General features: G+C 53.1%; 5 protein-coding genes across 5 annotated transcripts; 2 read left to right on the top strand and 3 right to left on the bottom strand.

Moving 5' to 3' along the window:
* Positions 1 to 316: 316 nt before the first annotated feature.
* ATEG_06811 (putative RSC complex subunit Sfh1) lies at positions 317 to 2,206 on the bottom strand (the record flags this gene model as incomplete). Its single annotated transcript, XM_001215989.1, has 4 exons — positions 317 to 418; positions 483 to 567; positions 623 to 1,795; positions 1,863 to 2,206. The coding sequence occupies 4 exons, from the start codon at positions 2,204 to 2,206 to the stop codon at positions 317 to 319; spliced, it is 1,704 nt and encodes a 567-aa protein (XP_001215989.1).
* An 827-nt stretch (positions 2,207 to 3,033) lies between these two features.
* On the bottom strand, positions 3,034 to 7,270 carry ATEG_06810 (uncharacterized protein; the record flags this gene model as incomplete). Its single annotated transcript, XM_001215988.1, has 9 exons — positions 3,034 to 3,334; positions 3,385 to 3,737; positions 3,815 to 3,956; positions 4,005 to 4,041; positions 4,101 to 4,705; positions 4,878 to 4,954; positions 5,138 to 6,145; positions 6,198 to 7,077; positions 7,143 to 7,270. The coding sequence occupies 9 exons, from the start codon at positions 7,268 to 7,270 to the stop codon at positions 3,034 to 3,036; spliced, it is 3,531 nt and encodes a 1,176-aa protein (XP_001215988.1).
* Positions 7,271 to 7,846: 576 nt separating this feature from the next.
* ATEG_06809 (putative protein kinase Scy1) lies at positions 7,847 to 10,590 on the bottom strand (the record flags this gene model as incomplete). Its single annotated transcript, XM_001215987.1, has 2 exons — positions 7,847 to 9,105; positions 9,156 to 10,590. The coding sequence occupies 2 exons, from the start codon at positions 10,588 to 10,590 to the stop codon at positions 7,847 to 7,849; spliced, it is 2,694 nt and encodes an 897-aa protein (XP_001215987.1).
* An 855-nt stretch (positions 10,591 to 11,445) lies between these two features.
* On the top strand, positions 11,446 to 12,841 carry ATEG_06808 (branched-chain amino acid aminotransferase, cytosolic; the record flags this gene model as incomplete). The annotated part of the gene is made up of 4 exons (XM_001215986.1): positions 11,446 to 11,680; positions 11,739 to 12,036; positions 12,085 to 12,780; positions 12,829 to 12,841. The coding sequence occupies 4 exons, from the start codon at positions 11,446 to 11,448 to the stop codon at positions 12,839 to 12,841; spliced, it is 1,242 nt and encodes a 413-aa protein (XP_001215986.1).
* A 5,531-nt stretch (positions 12,842 to 18,372) lies between these two features.
* On the top strand, positions 18,373 to 19,263 carry ATEG_06807 (bZIP transcription factor; the record flags this gene model as incomplete). Its single annotated transcript, XM_001215985.1, has 2 exons — positions 18,373 to 18,541; positions 18,602 to 19,263. The coding sequence occupies 2 exons, from the start codon at positions 18,373 to 18,375 to the stop codon at positions 19,261 to 19,263; spliced, it is 831 nt and encodes a 276-aa protein (XP_001215985.1).
* Positions 19,264 to 20,125: the final 862 nt, after the last annotated feature.

The following is a 20,125-nucleotide window of genomic DNA, read 5'->3' as shown; positions in this document are numbered from 1 at the left end:
ACCTGGACATTATATTTGCAGAGCAACGCTACTGAGTCAAGTCTCGCATTCATGCCCACTACTCCATAACCTAAGATCTAGAAAGATAAAGAAAATCTCCACTCATCAAAATACACATCCGTACTGTAACAGGCACAGTTTTAGTAGAAACCAGACCCAATGACCAGACCGGTGCAGACAACAAACAGGAAAGAAGCACGATAAAACATGAATGCGCCAAGTCACCCCTGAAAGATTCATTAGAGATATCATCGCCAAACTATAAAGTACATGGGCTGTGTTCAATAGACTAGTCCATACGAATACCGAATGCGGGTCACGTTCGTCCAATTGGGATATCATGGCGGTGGAGGTCCCTTGACCATTCCGGAGTGACCTTGTCTCGCTCGTAGAGAAGACCGCAATTGTGACAGAGGGTCTGGACGCATGTTAGCAACAATCAAGGCATATCAGGCTATGGACATCAACTTGACAGGACTCACCTTCGGGCCAAAAGGACCATCCCGTACCGCCCAAACTGCGGTGCCCCAAACCATGCAGTTGCTGCATCTCCAATTCTGTCGCTCCCTGTAGTAGCAAAAGTGTCAGCAATACGCCACTGATAGACGATCAGACAACGAACCATTCTGACAATGTACCACCACCTCCACCATAACCAGCCCCCGAGCCGGTATCCGGGGTGCCGCGTCCACCTGGGGTACCCCCTCTGCCCAGAGGACTCAGGCTGCGGAACCGCCGCTTCCGCTTGCTTCGTTCGCCTCTACCGAGCGGAGTTTCGCTATCCACGTCAAAATATCCACTACCTTGCCGTGATACTTCAGGAGTGATTCCGGCAGTGGATGAGAACCGTGCTGTTTCGCGTCGGAGACGCCGGATCTGTCGTTCGCGATCTCCTTCTCGCTTTTCAATTTCTTCCTTGGACAACGTTTCCACCTTCGGCTCCCACTCATCACCAAGTCCCTCTGGATCGTATCGCCATCCTGCTTCAGCTCCGTTGGCAGCCTGGTTATCGATTTCGTTCCCATAACCGCCCATCCCGCTGATGAGACCACCACTTTCGCAGACCTCCTTCTTCAACTTCAGCACGGCCTCGTAGATACCATGTGCGATAGCGCCAACCCATTCACCATTTAGGCCCAGGTCAGCACAGGTGATGTGAGCGAATTCCTCTGCCATGCCCGGAGGATGTAACAGGGACCACTCGAACTTGTCTGTGTATAGTTTGTTCTGCAGGTTGATGTTGAGATTGATCATGCACCGGTAGGCATCGTCGGGATTGAGGATGCTGTCATTGACCAACGGCTCCTTGGTGACCGCGACCGCCTGGACCCTGCTATCCGGGGTAGCGGCCGCGTGAGTCGAGGCAGGGGTCGCAGACACATCTCGCGAGATGCCATTCTGCGGACCTGGGGTAGGTTTTGGCGGTGTGCTCTGGAACAGTGGGTGCAGCGCGACTCCGGCGTACTCTTCCAACTGCTGGCGGATCTGGTTGCTGATAGCCATGGTCATAGCTTGCGGGTTGGGTAGGTCCATGTCGCGCACGAACCCAATGGCGAATTCTTCGGGGGTCGAGAGCGCCTCGTGCAGGTTCCACAGGAAGGTGTCTTTGATTCGATAGGCGGGCAACGGGTCCGGTCTCTTGTACCCAGGGAGCGTAGGGTTGATCGCGGGGTCTAGCACCGTTCGCGGCAGAGGAAATGGCTCCAATGGCTGGTGCGCCGGGACTTCCAGGTCGATGCGAATCGGTATGAGGGTCAGAGGGAGTTGCGCTTGTATTTGTAGTTGGTCCGCACAACTGGAATAGGCCCTGCGTGTTAGCAGCGGTGACCGACGCCTGAAGAATAGGAAATCCATGCACATACGCTGGTCGCAGCATCCTCTTGATCATCCAGTCACGGAACACTCCTTGTACCTCCACAGGGGCGTGTATCTCTTTCCCCAGCTTCTCGGCCAAAGAGACCTTGTCGAACGTGGATTCCTCTCGCCGAAGGCTCCTTAACCCCGTGGGGCGTCGGGGACCATCGCTATCATCAAAGTCATCATCATCGAACCCATCTTCTGCGTAATTGATCGCAACGGTTCCTCGTTTCGTAGTTCGCGGTGTAGGGCCGACCTGGCTGGGGGGAATGACGGGGGTGAGCAGCGCGTTTCCATATTGGCGGATTCGCGGAGGGTAAGAGGTGATATAACCTCTAAGAGGAGGCATGTTGGCGACTAGATGGACATAAACATGTCCCTTTCGGGACTGCGGATGGACCTTCAGTAGTCGCGAACAGGTTGTCCGTTTGATCGATTTGGTGAAAGGGCGAATCGCAGGCGATTGGCGCGTCAATGGGGATGTCGCGTTGGGATACCGGAGATCAAGCAAAGCTGACAATTCCCGGAAAGAACTCTGAGAAGATCAACTTGCACCGGTGAGAGACTGGATGAAGCCAAAGCTTGGTGCCGGGAATCTGCCTTTTCTGCTGGGGAAAACGCGACGCAGCAGAACAAGTCCGCTAATCCCATTCCAGTAAGAATGTCACGTGAATCACGTGAGCTTCCAGACGAACTACATCCAACCATCTACCGTAACTAGGTGACGTTCATCTTCTTTTGTACGACTCAATTGTTCTCAATGATTGTCGAATACTAAATTTGTACAGCCATTACTACCTAGTAGAGTTGCCAATTACCGTACTGACAAGCCACGACTCATAACGCAACATGTATTTCACAGCCTAGGTGCTATCAAACAAACAATCGACAAAATGATCCTTATAATAGGTACTTATATTGGCTGCTTCTAATTGAAGTTGGAGAAATTGTAAACTGCTCAGCAGTCTATCTGCCAGGCCATCGGTATGTACTGCCCTGTCCGCCAACTAAGTGTTGCATTACTGTCGAAATTCGGATTATAAGTAAGAAAGGGGTATTGGTGACGCTTGAGGTTTCTGGCCCTGTTCCAAGGGCACCGTCTGGGAACGGATCGAAAACAATTATTGTCGGGATGCGGCTATCGAAGCCCAATCACGCTCTGTGAGGCGGTTAGTATCACTCAGCCCGAGGACAAACATCGTGGAATCGCACCATTTCTAGAGTCCAGACTCTGCGGATCCAGATCTTGACCTTGCCTTCAACGCCTTCGATATCGTCGAGTTCAATTCCCTCCCACCAGCATCTTCTCGCCGGCTTCCGCCAGAACAGGAGAAGCTTCTGCGCCATTCCAACTGTATTGTTATTGGACAGATCTCCCCTGATATCTGTGCGAAGCTTGGCCAAGGCAAGGCTACAGATCACTGCCTTGTTAGGTTCTGGCGCCCGGTGACCCCAACGGTCGTCACGGTCAAAACCGCTATTGAAGTGTCAGTGATTATAAAACGTATTCGATGGCTTTTGACCTACCCTGCAGTCAACATCTCAATCAGGTGCTGTTCCGTGGAACCGGGTTCGTCACTCTTCCGCAAGCCCGAAAAAATCCCGTCCTGCTTGAGCAAAGCCTTTGCTGCTGCACGCTTGACCTCAATCATCTCCGTGTGATCTATATCCGGTCGCGGTGGTATCGCGTAGAAGTCGAGATCCTCGCGCAAGACGATAATCCCAGCCCGATCATGGAGCATATCTCTGGCGGAACCCTGCATGGAATCGGAAGACATATCTAGATCTGGCGATGTAGATGCCGACGGCGACGAAGATGGGATCGATTGGGCGACAGAACGAAAAAAGTCCAGCATGTATTGGAGCGACGCCGGATCGTACTAGGTAGACGAGTCAGAATGCGAATGCAAGACACATTAACCCGGAGGTGCCCAATAGAGATGAGAATTCCACTCACGTCGACGGGGTAGATATCGCCTTCATGGAAGGTTCCCATATGGCCGTCGGGAAGCAGACCATTTGGAAAGAGGGATAAAAGCACGAATTCGGGGAGAGTCAGAAGTTCATCGCGCGACAAAGTAAAGTGGGTTCCTCTGCAACTAGAGTCAGAGGTCGAATATTCAGAAGTCTCCGCTTAACATCCTTACCGGAGTTCCAGAGTGATATGTTCATCTCCACCGATATCTAAGGAGTGCGATTAGCTGTGTTCATTCCTCAAACATTCAGTTTCATCAAAACCGTACCACCTAGTGTATTGATTGGAGGACCTCCCACTTGTTGCACTTGCGTGATAAGACTCGACGCGCCTCCGGCTGCAGCCATTACGTAGGTAAATGATTGAATGGGACTAGATCCTTCGGTATAGGGAGGAGGGGGCTCTCCGTCTTCGGCTGATTTTCCTGCAGAATCTCCCTTTGACTCGCGAGTGAACGAAGCCTTGGTATCGGCAACGATGGGCAACGATGGGTCAGGCTCTAGCGGCTCCTCGTCTAGTGGCGGCGGAGTAGAGGTCGAGACAGAAGCTGGCCCAGGCTGGGAGGCTGGGACCTTGGTATGGCTGGATTCGGAGACGGGACCAAAAACGAGGGACGAAAAGGGCGGAGGGTGCGACGAGGCGAGGCTGGATGATGACGCCTCCAGATAGGAGGGATCTCCTGGCGGCGCGGTATAATAGTCGTCTTCTTCCTCCACAACGGAATCTGCTAGACAAATCGGCCGCGCCCTTGGAGGCGAGCCAGGGGAGTCTGATTGCCGCGACAAGGTGTTGGGATCTATGGCGATGGATTGGAATTGGCTGACGGCGATCCTGCTGGCCGATGGGTCTCGTCCCGAGTTGATCGCAAGCACACTGTTCCCAGGTCGATCAGGGGTGTGCCGTGTCACTGAAGAAGCAGGAACATTGGTGAGATAGGCGGAGTGGAATAGAGTATATAAGTGCGCTGATAGTTGTTGGTGCGAAGAAGACGATCTGGGGTAAAGGGGCAATACTTGAGGTCGTCGGAGAGGAGGCCAGCGCTTACCTTGTTTGGATAAGAGGGCGCGTAAAGGCTGAACAGATGACTAACCATCCGGTCACCAGCCAAGTACATACAGAGTACTATCTTTTCAGATTCACTTAATCGTCTCATAGTTTATCTATTTACGATCTCAAGCTCGATATTTATGTAGTCTTCTAAACATGGCGTTCGACATAGCTCTGAATCATTCCCTCCAGGGTCGGCTCGTATTCCTTCAGGGTCACCTCATCTCCATTGAGAATGGTATTTGCCTGCACAAACACCTTGCGAGGGATCTTATTCTTCAGAACAATGTCACGGACCTTTGTTCCCCACCATTCGTCGACCGACGTGATGTCATCATAGAGCTTCTTGCCCGCTTCGACATCCGCTGTGCTCTTGTAGACATGGAGTTTCTGCAGATACTTCTCGACTGCGGGGCGCCCGTGAGTGAGAATCTTGGACCGGTCCAGATGGATCTCCAAGTCAGACAGATCCTCTTTGGTGTAGGCGAGCTTGACAAAATTGTCGCCCGCATCGAGGAAAGTCCGTAGAATACTGTAGCGAGCCTGCATATGCGCCTGACCCCATTTCTGGGTCTTAGGGTCCCAGAACTCGAGGGCAACGAGACCCGCACGAGCCATTTGCAAGTATGCGGCAAAGAGAACGTCGCCCGCCTCGTTATTCAGGTCCACGGTCCCATCACCGAACCCGAAGATTTTCAAGATGCTGAAGTCGCATCCAAGAACCATGGCAACGCATTCCGCGCGGCACTCCTCGTAGGAAGAGGCAATGGCCCCAAAGACAGAGCTCCAGGTCTGGCCCGGCTTGTACCAGCTAGACACAGGCTTGTTGGTGACCGGGCTGACCGGAGGGTTCGAGATGTCGAAGTTGTACTGCCCAGGGCTGGTCTCCTGGAGCAGCTTGCCCGTTCCATGTCCCAAGAGCTCATGAATGCCAACCTGGACTTCAAAAGCCGGATCGCGACACCTGCGGTACACCTCCAGATCCTTCTCCGCAATGAACGGCACCGGCTCATTGGGCGCCTTTGCACCGAGCACGTTTCCGAGAGAAACATTCTTGAAGCCGAGGTTCTGACGAATGTCATCATAGTTAGGAAGGTTAATGCCGGCAGGAATTCCGGACGACTGGAAGCTCAAGACCTCAAGTGACGTGAAGTCGGGGCTCAGGAACTTGTCCTTCTCAAAATCTTCACCCCAAGGAAGTTTGGGAATCATGCTTTCAGCGCTGTCGACCAGCTTTCCAAACGCTCTGGTACGCTCCAGATTGACCTATAAGGATGGTAAGCAAAGAACACAGGATATGGCGGTAGTTATCACTTACGAGAGCGACAAATCCCTCCCATTCGCCTCGGACACCGTGAGGATCTCTGTAGGTCTCGACGAAACCAATGTTGGACTCCAAGGCCGGCTTCTGGTCCTTAACCCAAATACGCTGGCTCTCCTTGAACGCCTCGATCGAACCGGTACCGAAGGACTTGGCATACGCATCAAGCATGCGCTTCTGAGTGTCGTTTGCGGCGTTCTTCTCCGCCAATTTTATGCTGTGGGCGATCTTTGCCATCTCTTCTAGGTGGTCACCAAAAACCAGACGCAGCTTCTTTCCCTTTAGACTGCCCTCTAATTCTAGTGTATCGACATCACCCAGGTCCCTGTCCCGGGGAGGAGGCGATGAGATTCCCGACGCAACAAGCAGCTCGTAATCGCCCGAGGAAGTCTTCTTCAGCCTTGTATTCTCGAGAGGCAGTCCCTTCTTCTCCATGAGATCACCAATGGCCGTGATTTCATCCTTCGTGATAGACGGAGAATCCGGGTAGTAAGTCGTCATATGACCGGCTTCAGAATAGCCCAGGTGCATGAGTGATTGTTCCTTCGTCTCATAGATACCCCCTCCAGTCGAGTTCGCCTTTTGAAAGGCGGCCTTCGTCTCGGGAGTAACAGAAGCCAAAGCCTCCAGGGACTCGACGGGCAAGCGAGGAATGAACTTCGAGTCTCCGAAACCCTTGTAGTTGCCGCAGTTGCCAAGGAACTGAGCCGCGTACTCGAGGAAAAAGCGAAGGTGCTCGTCGCTGACATTGGTCTTCTGAGAAAGCTCGGTCCAATTGCCATTGCAGGCGCGGTAAAGGGACAGGATCAGATCATAGATGGGCTCCGACTCTGGTGAGACTTGACGCAAGGTGATGCGGGTACCTTCAAAAGCGGCCCTGGAGGAGTTCGCAACAGGTCAGCGCTGTGCGACGTGGAACGAATTCGATGAAGAGAGTCAAACCTGCTCATATAGTGGGCATATTTCCGGAGCTTCGGGTCTGTGAGGTTATCAAAGTGCGATTTGATCTCCAGGCGGACGACCGTCGGCGGCGAGTCCGCCAAGTAGTGCTGTTTGATCTTCTCATCCATCATCGCAGACGATACGGACGCGGAATTGGAGCTGAAGGAAAGGTGCTGTGCAAGGGATAAGTTGGGTTGTAAGCGATTGAGGGGTAGACCAAATGCGGAGGGGCGGTGACGGCAGAGAAAACGATGTTCCGACGGCAAGCGCCTAAACGCGCCACGAATGGCGAGCATTGATCTAAGAAGAACGGGGTATGACGGATACCTCTGGAATGAGGTTGTATTCGCTGAGTGTCGCATGTCGGCAGGCTCCACCGAGAAGGCCGCTAGTACTAACTACCTAGCAAATGGTGGCGAGGCACCGGGTTGATCAGTACTCCGCAGACAGTGTACCAACTCATCTAGTGCACGCATCATTGTTCTAATTGCTCATACTATTACTCTTGCTCAGCGATCGAATGGTATATACAAAGGTGGCTCTCGCCTGGAACTTTTCTTTCGCTCAAAAGGCAGGGGAATAGTGCTAATGCTAATCAGATGCATGACATACGGGTCCGGGAAACACAAAGGCTCGTCATTAGGAAGGAAGAAGTATACAAAAAGGACAAAAAAAGGGTGTAGAGAGCCATTGGCCACACCAATTTATAAGAGGCTCTCATACTTATCAAGGCCCTGTTTGCCTCCTTGAGGCTGTGCGGCCTGGTTAAGGGCGGGCTTTGGGATAGCGTTCCCACCAAAAGGTGTAGGGATGGTGGGACTCGTTAGGCCACTGGTGCCTGAAAACGCCCCCATGGAGCTCTGGGAAGCAGGAGGGGGTGGGATTGAAAAGGCAGAATAATTGGGAGCTGGCGGAGCTGCCATAGTGCTTGCTTGGAATGGTTGTTGAGGACTCGCCGCACTCGCCATGCCCCAAGAAGCCGACGGCGATGGTTGCAATGCGGGAAACGCTGGCGTTGTCGGCGATTTGTGTCTTGACGCGGGCTCGAGAGAGGGAAATGAGCTCAAGTTGTAATCAGGAGTGATGGAGCGCACACTAAGGGCGGATTGTCTAGACGGGGTGTCGGCTCTGTTTGCTGAGCCTGGCGTATTGGACGCCCAAGAGAATGCCGTGGAAGGCGCCCTCTGTGTGGAAGCTTGGACAGCCGGGATTTCAGACCCCAGACTTCCCCAGGGGTCCAGGTCTTGGCTATTCGATGGCGCAGAATCACGCCCCAAAACCAGACGTTCGAAGTTGTTCCTCGTCGAATCCATATCAGTATGTGCAGAATTGCTGGGCGCATTCACAGAGCCTCTCGTGCCGTTCTGGAAGCCACCAGAATCCCCTCCAGAGGAGAGCTCTTGAAGCTTTTTCGACTGCTCGCGTTCGATTCTGGAAGAGAGACTCTTGATCAAGGCCATGAACTCCCCGAATTGCTGTAGATTAAGAAGCGGACCCAGACTGAAGCTCCATAGGATGGGAAGAACCTCCAGAGCAAGAAAATCAGAATCCGCAACAGTACCAATCTGTTGGAACACGGCCAGTGCGGCCATCATGACAGCAGGCTCTTTCGTTTTGATCGCTTTCAAAGATGGTACGAGCTTCTCCTGTATGGTGTACTTGTCCAGAATAGACGACTTTACCGACGGGGATTTGTTCTTCGGGGCAACGCCGGACAATTCATCTTCCAGGGCCACTTCTTTCTCGGAAGACCCGCCACAGAGTACAGTGAACGCTTCGAGGCACCGCACTTTGATACCAAGACTGTTGGTTTTGCTAAATGTTGAGGCGATCGGCGGGAAGACTTCGTTTTTCACCGTACTGAAGTCGAGAACAGGAAGGATCACAGGCAGGCATTTAATGGCACCATCGACCAGCGAGTGCGTAGGCGAATCAAGACCCAGTCGTATCAGTGGCAGCATATCTATGATGGTTAGATGGGTACGTACAATTGAACTCCCGAGAGAAACTTACCATCTTTGAATTCCATCCCCGAGCAATTTTCTGCAATGAGGTTCATATTCTCGAGAACGACCATGAGGCCGGCATCTCTCCTGGAGTCGCGTTCCTGCAGAGCTCCTTTGCCCGTAGGAAACACCTCTTTAAGCTGGGGTATTACCTTCTCTGGAAGGACACGGCGCGCATTTGGAATGCGTCGTAAGATCGCAAAGATGTTTTGTAGGATCAGAGACAGGAGCTCACGGTCTTTCAATTCCTCCAGCAGAGCCCCAAGAACCTTTCTCTCAAGGACAGAGACAGGGAACTCGGGAAGCACACGCTGGAGTCCGCGCATGAATTGTGACTTCTCGTTAGGGTTCTTGGCTGGCAGTGATTCCAGGAACCGAATGGTAGAGACCAGTATATTATCGAAATATTGAGATTGCTGGAATTCCTTGGCGTTCATTCGCTCGGCTGGTCTTCTGGTGATCAGCCTGGGCAGTACGTGGGCCAAAAGGTCTTTAGGGATCGAGCCAGAGCAGAGAAAGTTATTTCCTTGCGAGGGAGTGGTAGAGGGAGAGCTAAGTAGTTTCTTGTACGACGTCAAATTCGAATGAGCTTGCAGTGGAGAGGCGTGGGGCGAGTTGTAGAGGGCTATGATGATGAGCCCGAGAGAAAACAAATCGGCGGCGGCCGTCACATTGGAGTCCATCGCAAAATCTGGTGATGTGTAGTCCAAGTCTAACTGGACTGACTTGGGTAGACGTGGGTCCTGATAGAGTACCTCTGACAATGCTAACGGGGGGAGGGATGACCGTGATTCTGTAGAATCAGGGGGCCCGGCAAACCCGAGACCGGAGATCTTCCAGTCGGACTTCGCATTGATATAAATGGCTTGAGGGTTCAAGTTGCCGTGGACAAGGCCCGCCGATTCATGGAGGAACTCGAGACCTTTTGCGACTTGGAGAAGCCCCTTCTGGATTTCAAGTTCATCGATCTCCAGATCTCTCCGCCTGCGTGTTCCATCTGATTCTTCGACCATATAGCGACTGGTCCGCGAGCCGACTCTCGAGGTGCTTTCCTGCGTGTCTTTCTCCTGCAAGAGACCAGATAACGAAGCAGTGATCTGCTCGGTTGCGAACATGAGACCATTGCGGGTCTCTTCTACAGGCTCCAGGACCTGTAGGATGGACGGGTGTCTTAGACGGGCCAAATTGCTGGCTTCTCGTTTCAATCGTTCAACAACATCCTCCTGTAATTTCTTCACCGAGGAGGAGCTTGAACGACCACCTAGTCCGCCTGATCGAGGTTCAAGGACCTTCTTGTCAAAGATAAAAATGGACGCCGAGGTCCCTGTCGACTTTTTCTTCCCATCGTGAATCTTCCAAGGGCCCGATATTACCGACGGATGCGGTGAGATTTGGTAATTGGCCGATATGTTGGAGCTGAGAGATTTGAGCGATGAAAACATTTTGTCACCAGTAGTCCGATGTCGCCCACTTGCCGAAAGCTCTTGATGTGTAGGATAACGAACTGAGCGGGCTAGTTCACTGCATCCAGTGCAACATTAGACGATGAGCTGGAATGGTAGCGCTTCGACTGCAAGTGGTTGAAGTGCGACAACGACTGACGGCGGCCCCGCAGGCGGAAAAGAATGTGTAGGTATAAGGAGAACCCGACTCGGAAGCACCAAAGCCAAGGATAAAAGACTGAGAAACAGGGCGCGCTAATTCCCACCGCTTAGGAGCCTAAATTGAATTTGACGCCCGTCCGCCGTGCAGAAACAATGATCATGTCAGAACACATGGTCGTGATGGAGCGGGTATCTGGAATTCCCGATATCATCACGTGCCGAGAGCTACCATAGCGCGCAACAAACACCCCAGTTGGGTAAAGTCAGGTGACTCACCGCCCGGCGGTTCGTTGGCGAACTTTCCCAAACAGGAAGGCCAGATAGGGTTGCTCGTTTGTCAGCGATATCGGACATGTGAACAACTCGTTTCCCACGGGGATAATTTTGTTCGAATATGCCGGAGAATATACAGAAGTTCGATAGAACCGATGCTTTGGGAACCGTCACGGATATCGGCATCTCCCAGAACACAGATAAAACACTTGGCAAAGATTAGTCCTGAACTGACTCATCTAGATCTGCCGGAGTTGGTTCTGGGGTCCGGTGTGACTGAGTGATCGATCCGCTTTTAAGCTCCGCGGCTGCCCGCTCCCCGTTACTCCTCCAATTTTCTCCTTATTAATATCCCAACCCTCGACTTCATTCCCTTCTCGTGTTCAATTGCGTGGATCATTCCAATTCACAAGCGCAGTCATGAAGTCGCTTCATCAATTGACTCGCCGTAAGGCACTCGCTAGTTTGGCCGCTCCTCGTGTGCGATCCCAGATCCCCGCGACCAACCGGCTATGGCAAAGATGCTTCAGTGCCACCCCCATGACCGCGTCGCAAGCCGCTGGGGTAGACGCTTCCAAGCTCACGATCACCAAGACCACCACGCCCAAGGAGCTGACTCCGGCAAAAGACCTCGTGTTTGGAAAGACCTTCACCGGTATGTGTCTCGTTCCAACGACGGAAGACTATCCGCTGACAATATTTTTATTACACAGACCACATGCTCTCGATTGAATGGACAGCCGCGAATGGTTGGCAGACTCCTCGTATCGTCCCTTACCAGAACCTCAGTCTGGATCCATCCGCCTGCGTGTTCCACTATGCGTTTGAATGTTTCGAAGGGATGAAGGCCTACAAAGACAGCAAGGGCCAAATCCGACTATTCCGCCCTGACAAGAACATGGAGCGCCTGAACAAGTCCACGTCACGAATTGCGCTCCCTACCATTGATGGCGATGCGCTGACGAAACTGATCGGAGAGCTTGTGAAGTTGGACAATCGGTTTATTCCCGAGTATGTTTTTTCTCACTGAATCTTCGAACCCCGTCTGACTGGTGACAGCGCCCGCGGATATTCGCTGTACCTGCGTCCCACTGTGATCGGGACGCAGAACACCCTCGGCGTTGGGCCTCCAGGATCGGCTCTGCTTTTCGTCATTGCTAGTCCTGTCGGTCCGTACTACCCCACTGGTTTCAAGGCCATCTCGCTCGAGGCGACCGATTATGCGGTCCGTGCTTGGCCCGGTGGTGTTGGTGACAAGAAGCTGGGCGCCAACTATGCTCCCTGCATTGTGCCGCAGCTGAAGGCTGCCTCTCGTGGATTCCAGCAGAACCTGTGGCTCTTTGGCGAGGAGGAGTATGTGACTGAGGTTGGCACTATGAACCTGTTTATTGCCTTGAAGAACAAGGATGGTCAGAAGGAGCTGGTGACTGCTCCCCTCGACGGTACTATCCTGGAGGGTGTTACCCGAGACTCCGTGCTGGGCTTGGCCCGCGAGAGACTGGTGCCCAAGGGTTGGACCGTGTCCGAGCGCAAGATCCGGATGTCGGAGATTGCTGAGGCGTCTGAGGAAGGACGACTCATTGAGGTGTTCGGATCCGGCACTGCTGCTATTGTGAGCCCTGTGCGGTCTATCAGCTACCGCGGGAAGTTGGTGGAATGTGGGCTCAAGGAGAACGAAGAAGCCGGCGAGATTGCTTCCCAGATGAAGAACTGGATCGAGGGCATCCAGTATGGTGATGAGGAGCATCCTTGGAGGTGAGTCAGCCAGTCAGATTCGAGAGCTGTCTACTAACTGCGATATAGTTACGTTCTGTAAATGGCTGGTTGAAATGCGATCTGGTCCCTGACCCTGGTTATGGTACGGGCATGATTGTGTCGAAAGACGATTTTGGGGATGTTATGTTTTATGTTTCTATGGTTTCGGCTGCTATACCTACGGCTTTTGATAGCATGAGCGCTGCTTTATACAAGGGCATTCGAGTCTTTATCGGGTCTTTTATTTCTTCTGCTTTGGATGACGGTTCACGCTCTGTTCGGCTGCGAGAGACTTAAGACTAATAGACTTGTTCACTAACATTGTGCTCCGGGAATGTGCTGTAGATGTGGGAGTCGTTGTGGGTGTTCTCTCTACTACACCCACATGAATGTTTCTCTTTCTTGTTTGGGTAACTCGTATCTGGGCTCGAGGGGTGGTAGACGTGCACTCTAAACGAGAGCGGACGTCCAATGAGCGTAGGAAACGCCAGCTTGAGATGGCGTACAGTAGCCTGGAACCCAACTGACACAGCCGCACAGCAAGCTTCTGACTGTCGAATCAACGAGTTGCTTCATTGGCCGCCTAATTATAGATCTACAACCGACATTCTTTTGGTTTCATACGGAACGTACCGATATGGACTCTGGGTATTGGCGAGTATGTATGTGCAACGTGCCAGGCCGCCCGCCCGCCTGGTGCATGGCCATCCAACATATTTGAACTTTACAGCCTCTAGACGAGTATGTTGATCCATTAAGCCTGGATACCGTCGTGCAAGGCCAGTGGGACGCCTAACCGGTCTCAGCCCTGCAGGAGGTACAGGTACATACTCTGCAGCGGGTCCTCAGGGCAAAGTAAGAAGGCAAGACTGTCTGGGTCGGGAGGTCCTTGGGCAGGATAGTTATCAGTCAATGAATCATGTTTATGGGGCTTTATCCACCTGGACTAGCCATATATCGTACGTCGTATATCGTATCCCCATGTACAGGTATTACGATACAAAACAGCGCATCTGTTGCATGAAGCAAAAGCGCGTGTGCATAAGCACCACCACCGCCAACCAGCCGTCAACCCAACAACCTCGATAGACTTTAGGCAACCTCAGGATGATCCACATGCGCCTTCAACCCGACCATATACACCGGCAGGATTCGTTCCCGTCCGTTCCCCCTTCCAGAACAGACCCAGCATCGCCCGCGCATCAGGGGGTGGGTGTGAAGATCCAACCGTCGGGGCGAGTTTCGCCCGGTTCCCGTCGGGCGAGATAACCCCCCGACTACACTACAGTACACTACACTATCCCGTCGTCCAGGGTAGGGGCATCGTCCTTGGTGGATTGCGAATACGGTGAGTGAAACCATCTGCCTACATAGGTTAGATAGGTAGGTAGGGACCTCGTCTCCCCTGCTCTCCCACCATGAGGGTCGAAAGCAAACGCCTGTTGAGCCGCAACTCCTATGATCACCGAGTTGATGGACAGTCTCGATGTGGCCAGTGGGGGTCATGCGAATGCAGGCTGTTGAGTCCCTGTCCCTGTCCCTGTCCCTGTAGTCTAACTACCTAGTTAGTTATCCCCTCGCGGACTTTCGGATTTAAATGGCCGATTTTGCCGTTATCCACCACGGGTATCGCGCTAATGCGGCGCCAGTACGAAGAGGGATATTGATCAAGCCGTTTAATTACGACGTGCGTCGAACGGGGTTTGAAAAGAAAACAAAAAAAGACGGCTTTCCCCGATCCCGACCCCGACGTCTCCGAGACGGCGGCGTCTGGTTGGTGCGCATGAGGCTCTTGTTGTGCCGCGACGTGTTCACGCTGGCTGCCAATCCGACCCGCTGCGTGAGTCGATCGTTGTCTTGACGGCTGGATCCATGCCCAATGGGGCGACCTGGTGTGGGTGATGAGAGAAGTGACAAGATGATAGCTCGACAGCCCTTTTGCTACGCCTTGCCGATCCGAGGCGCTGCGTGCTCTGCAATACGCTTACACTGAGGTGTCTCTGTGTGTCTGCTGTCAGGGAGATCTGCGAGGTCATTGGTATCTCCGCTCGGGTCGGTCTTTTGATAGTAGGGTGTACCATGGCTCGTCCATCATCTGCTGTTTGCGCTGTCTTCGGCATTTGGTTGCGTGTTCGGGGATAATGGCTCTAAAGCCGCATATGATGCCATCCCCTACACTCCTCAGGAGTTTCCCATCTAGGTAGGAACCTGATCTGATTTGAAATCAGGTGTGACTCTGTCATGACTAGGTAGTTAGTTGTGGCTTACAATAGCCATTATCTCGCAAACGTTGAACCGCCATATCCGGGGACCTGACAAATCTAGCAACCACTGACTAAAGATACAGATTATCAATCCAGATTGCAGGGTGACAAATATACGGTACATGTGAAGCGTATCAGCGTATTCTGAAAGGGATCCCCTTGAAAGACCTCAGACGGCCGAATAATGAACAAATCCCCATACCATAGTCCCCAAATTATTACCTAGTTACCTACCTAGTAGGTAGGAGGACCGTGACTCAGTCTCTCAGACCCTCCCCCCCACGTGCAACCCCATGTTCCTCAAAGCGGCTGAGATTCGTAATCTTCTCGACCCCCCGGGCACGTCACTGCAGGGCGTAAATTCGACGGGACCCAATTCCAGCGGAAGTCAAACCGGCTGCAGCCAAGACCAGGGAGGGGAGCGTCGTGGCTATGCCGCCCGTCCCAACCCTAGGTCGAAGTATGCACGCCGGGTCGTCGTTTGACCCAAACAATCCACGCCTTTACGCCATAAGCATCCTCCCAGCCGATACAAAATCAGAGACCTCAGACAATGAGGGGCGCTACCTGCCGTGTATCCGATCAGTGGCACCGCATGCGGCCGCCCCCTCCCCCCGGCGTGGCTTCTAGATGTTTGCTGGAAGATTCGAGTCCGTCGGTCGGGGAATATCGACGCATGGCATGGTCGGTGTCAGCGCTATCAGCCGCCAGGATGATGATGGGCGCTGCGGAAGGCGATCTAATGGGAACGACGTGTATACGAGTGGGTTACAGGATTACACGCCGTCAGGTCGCCGGGCGCTTCTGCGGTGTAGCTGATGGGGAATGTTGGGTGAAGGCATTGTAGGTATGTCTTCCAGGATTTACCAGTACTTTTCTACAGCCAAAGGCTCGCGAAGCGATTGACCTCTGTCGGGTATGCACATTCCCCGCGCCAGTGCTACCATTCTGAGACTCCGATGCCATGCGAATCGACGGACAACACCGACGCAGCATGAGCTGAATCAGTGGGTAGCACATGGCGTGGAGGAAGGGTTGCTGGCTGACTGGTTTCATGTTGGAGCACGACTACCGGTTTAGGCAAATGGAGAGGCAGTGGGCATCATGTACGGGCGCTGCAGAGAGTTTTTTTGACGAGGAAAACAAATCAATTGTGAAACAAGGGGCGTCATTTGTTGAAGGGCAAGCAAGGCTGTCCTCGAGGAGGGTGGTACTGAGTGCACTGGTCAATCTGTGCATGCCATCAGCCATCAGATGACACCGCCTGTGTTGGGAGGACTCCCCTCTACTAGTCGAGCGTCTAAGGGGGATCAGGGAATCAGTCGACGGAAGGATACACTTGAAAGAAAGAAAATAAAGTACGTGACAGACGATCTCTCCCACCCGCCCGGAGAGCGTGAGATCTTTATCCTTAGCGCTGTTGCCAAGATCAAGGGGGACAACGTGGGAAGTCGAGACCCGAGCAGCGATGCATTCAGGCTGCAGGGAATCCTTTGTAATAATCATCTATAATATACGTACACAGTCGACTCGCACCTGATCCAGTCCCGATTCGAGCAACTGGCCAACACGGACTGATTGGCCACAGGCACTGACCCTGGCAAGCAGTCGCTAGAATTAGATACTACCTAGTACGTTAGTAGGTACTAAGGCACCCAAGGTATTCGTCACGTAAGGATCCATCGCGTCAAGTCCTATAGTCCAACTTCTTTCAAGATAACATCCAAGGTTGAAGGTGGGGTAGCCAGCCCGTTGCTTTGCTGCCTCGCTCTCTCGGGCGTCTGGTGCACCCTCGCTCTTTGTCTTGTCTTGCAGCATACACGAGGCGAGGCACATGTTCCGCCGAACTGCCCCGGACGGGCAGAATGATGTGAAACGTCTAATGCTCTGGTCAGGAGGATCATATTGCCAATCCATCTGGCCTGAGCCCTGAGGCTCTTGTCGTTCTGGGCGGGGGAGATTGATTGGAACGTGTTCAGGCGGGCAGCATGCATGCCCGCTGATTCGCGAGATGGACATTCCCTATGCGACTAGACTCGCAACTGAACTTCGGTCAAATCCGAGACTGGGACAGAAGAAGGTGACAAGGTCAAACTGTATCCGCAATCCGCAACCAGCCCGAAAACCCCGAACTAACTCATTATGATATTCATCATGAGTAATGGGACCTTTGAGGGGATTAAGCGGATGGATCGGTGCTCGGCCTGTGTAACTGACGGAGTTACGTCTTAATACCGATGTCCTGGTACTTCAGGGTCTTAGTGTCGATGGGCTCGTACGAAGTACTAACTACTACCTAGGTAGTTAGTCCCTTAGACTCTAGTCTCCACTGATTCAGCCCCCTCCTTGCAACAACATTCTACTCCGTATCAAGCCACGCACCATCTTGTTTCACTCGTGGGGTCCTCGCTCTAAATCGCCAACTGCGGAATGGATTGTTCTGTAGGATTGTTAGCTACATATGCCAGAGCCGCGGCGAGCAAGGGGAGACCTCCCTAAGTGGACGCGGGCATCGACGAGGGAGGAAAATGCCCGGTTGTTGGTGACCTGCATGACATTCCTCACTATCTTCTCTTCCTATTCTCATTCCTAGTTCTGTTTCTATTTCTATTCCCAAGAACAAGGTCTTGTACCCAGCAGATACCCATCTTGGGAACTCCTGGCGACCACATGGAGATTGGTGGACCATTGCAGACCCCGGGGGGGTGGCTGTTCTGTTGGCCTTGCACTGCCTGATCTCGTCGTGTCCGGCCCCCTCGGCCACCGGGGGCCGCTAACGAAACAGCCTCAAGTCCTGGCCCATTCATGAGGAGGGACGAGGGAGGTAACTAGGTAACTAGGTAGTATTAGTGACGCAGCCCTGCAAGCGGTGCGTCCACTCGGGAAAAGTTCCTCACCAACACATGGTCAACCTGCATCTGAAAATATTACCACCATCAAATAATAATAATTCTTGTTATTATTTATTATTTTTTCTGTTATTCGATTTAATCATTATTCATTTACCCGATAGTTTATTATTTTTCTTACCATACTAGCCCCTCGGAGCACGGACTAGACCTGGTATCGCAACGGTTCGAATCACCGCCGTCTCAGGCCAGCCGTGGTTTGCATCGAGTGAAGCCCGGGGCTTAGCTATTTCCAGCTGATCATCCAAGGCTCTCTCGTCTTTAAATACCTCTCGCATCCGTTGTCCGGAATCCTGATGGTTCTATCAAGCTGACGGCTGCTTGATAGCATCTGCTCATCATAGTCTTTTCTTACTTCTAGATCTCTCCCTCATAAAACTTCTGTCTCCCGTATCTAGTGCTGTTCTATTGTTCCCACCATGCATCGGTCCTCCAACTACTCCTATCAACACTCTACCAGATCCTCGTCCTCCCACGGCACGAGTAGCGCCTTCAGTCCCAATGCCAACCCCAATGAAGACTGGACCAAGATCTCTGATCTGGCTGAAAGACGCCGCATCCAGAATCGCATTGCCCAGCGCAACTACCGTGAGTACTCTCTCCCGCGCTCTGCGCTCCGAGCTTCACGCAGCTAACGGAAAGACACAGGCAAGAAACTGAAGCGTCGTCTGGAGGATCTAGAAAAGAGAGCCGGCTCCGCTTCCGAATCTCCAGAGGCCACGCCAGAAGAGAAGCCGGACCCCGTCAAGACGGCGTCCAAGTCTCGCAAAGGCCACCATCGGGCATCCAAGTCGACCTCCGACGTGAACAGTCGCGGCGCAGGCGCGGACCGCTCCTCGCCCTACGACTGCTACGCCGCCCAGGACGACCGCAGCCAGATGTTCACCAACCAGTATACCAGACAGCTCTCGGCCTCGCCGCCCCCAGTCCTGTCCTACCCCTCCTACTCGCATCTGGATCCCTACGGCCAGCAGTCCTACGCCCCGCCCACGCCCGCCTACCACTCCGTCTCGGGCGGCGCCTACAACGACATCTCCTACCAGGCTGGCGACTACGCCTCGCCGCTGCCGTCCATGCTGCCTATGCTCATGTCCCCGGCCAAACGGCCGCCGTTGCCGCACCCTCACCACCCTCATCACCACACTTACGCCGACGACGACATCGTCAGCCCCTTCCACATGAGCTACGCCTCCATGGCCGGCATCGATCTGCCGCAGCAGATCGCGGACGCCGCCGCGCTTCCGGTACGCGCTGCTCTTCCTCCTCCTCCTCCGCCGGGACATCGCGTCCCAACCAATGCGCCGTGCTAATCGCTGTCCCCATCTTCAGATGCCGCCCTTGTATAGTGACGACCAGTCGTCGCCGTCGACACCACCAGACCCGCCGCTCCTGGGCTACCCGCTGACGCCCGAGTCGGACCCGTGCTCGCCGCACGCATACCCTCCGTTATGATGATGGATTGGCGGAAGGGGGTGATGACGATATATTTAATGACTGCTATGATTCTGCTGCGATTTGTGATTTATACTGAGATTGATCTCTCTCTCTCTCTCTTTTTTGTGCAGGGCGCATGCAATGCATGAGAAGCCTGGACTCCGCGTGGAGTTAGTTTTACTGCGACCGATAGATGCATTGTCCGGGGCGTTGGGCTGCAGCGATATGATTGGGACTCGGATTTTTCATCTCTTCTCTGTTTTCCGTATAAGAAATGGAACCTGGACTCTCTCCGATTACCTCCTAGACGTGTTCCCCTCCATCGTAAGGTAACTTTGCTCTTCCATGGATGTCCTCAAGTGAAACCGGAACGCCCAGCTCGACCAGTCGGAGCCTGTGGTGAGTGTTGGTTCGAGCTAGCGCTAGCGACATAATCTACTCATAGTACGTAGGGACGCCGGAAGTGGTCGTTATTCGATCGGTCTTGGCCCCCAAATCTGCGGGTCCATCCGACAGGGATCGTCCGCTGCTCCGGCGTCTCTGATTGGGTCGTTCGCATCGGGCTGCGATTGGCCGGCCGGTGTTCTAAGTCGTTTGTTTGTGGGTTTATTGCCCGATCGTCAGATTCATACATCTTCTCTACAGGAGTGTAGGTGTAGAGTCCCAGGAGTGGACAAAAGATGAAGATGAAGATGGTGGAGGGGATGATAGCTTAATCCGGTCGGATCGAGATGCCGA

The sequence above is a fragment of the Aspergillus terreus genome, genomic scaffold (genome assembly GCF_000149615.1).
Source record: "Aspergillus terreus NIH2624 scaffold_9 genomic scaffold, whole genome shotgun sequence".
Classification (NCBI taxonomy): domain Eukaryota; kingdom Fungi; phylum Ascomycota; class Eurotiomycetes; order Eurotiales; family Aspergillaceae; genus Aspergillus; species Aspergillus terreus.
Note: the sequence above shows the minus strand (reverse complement) of the source record. Positions and strands in the feature narration are given on the sequence as shown.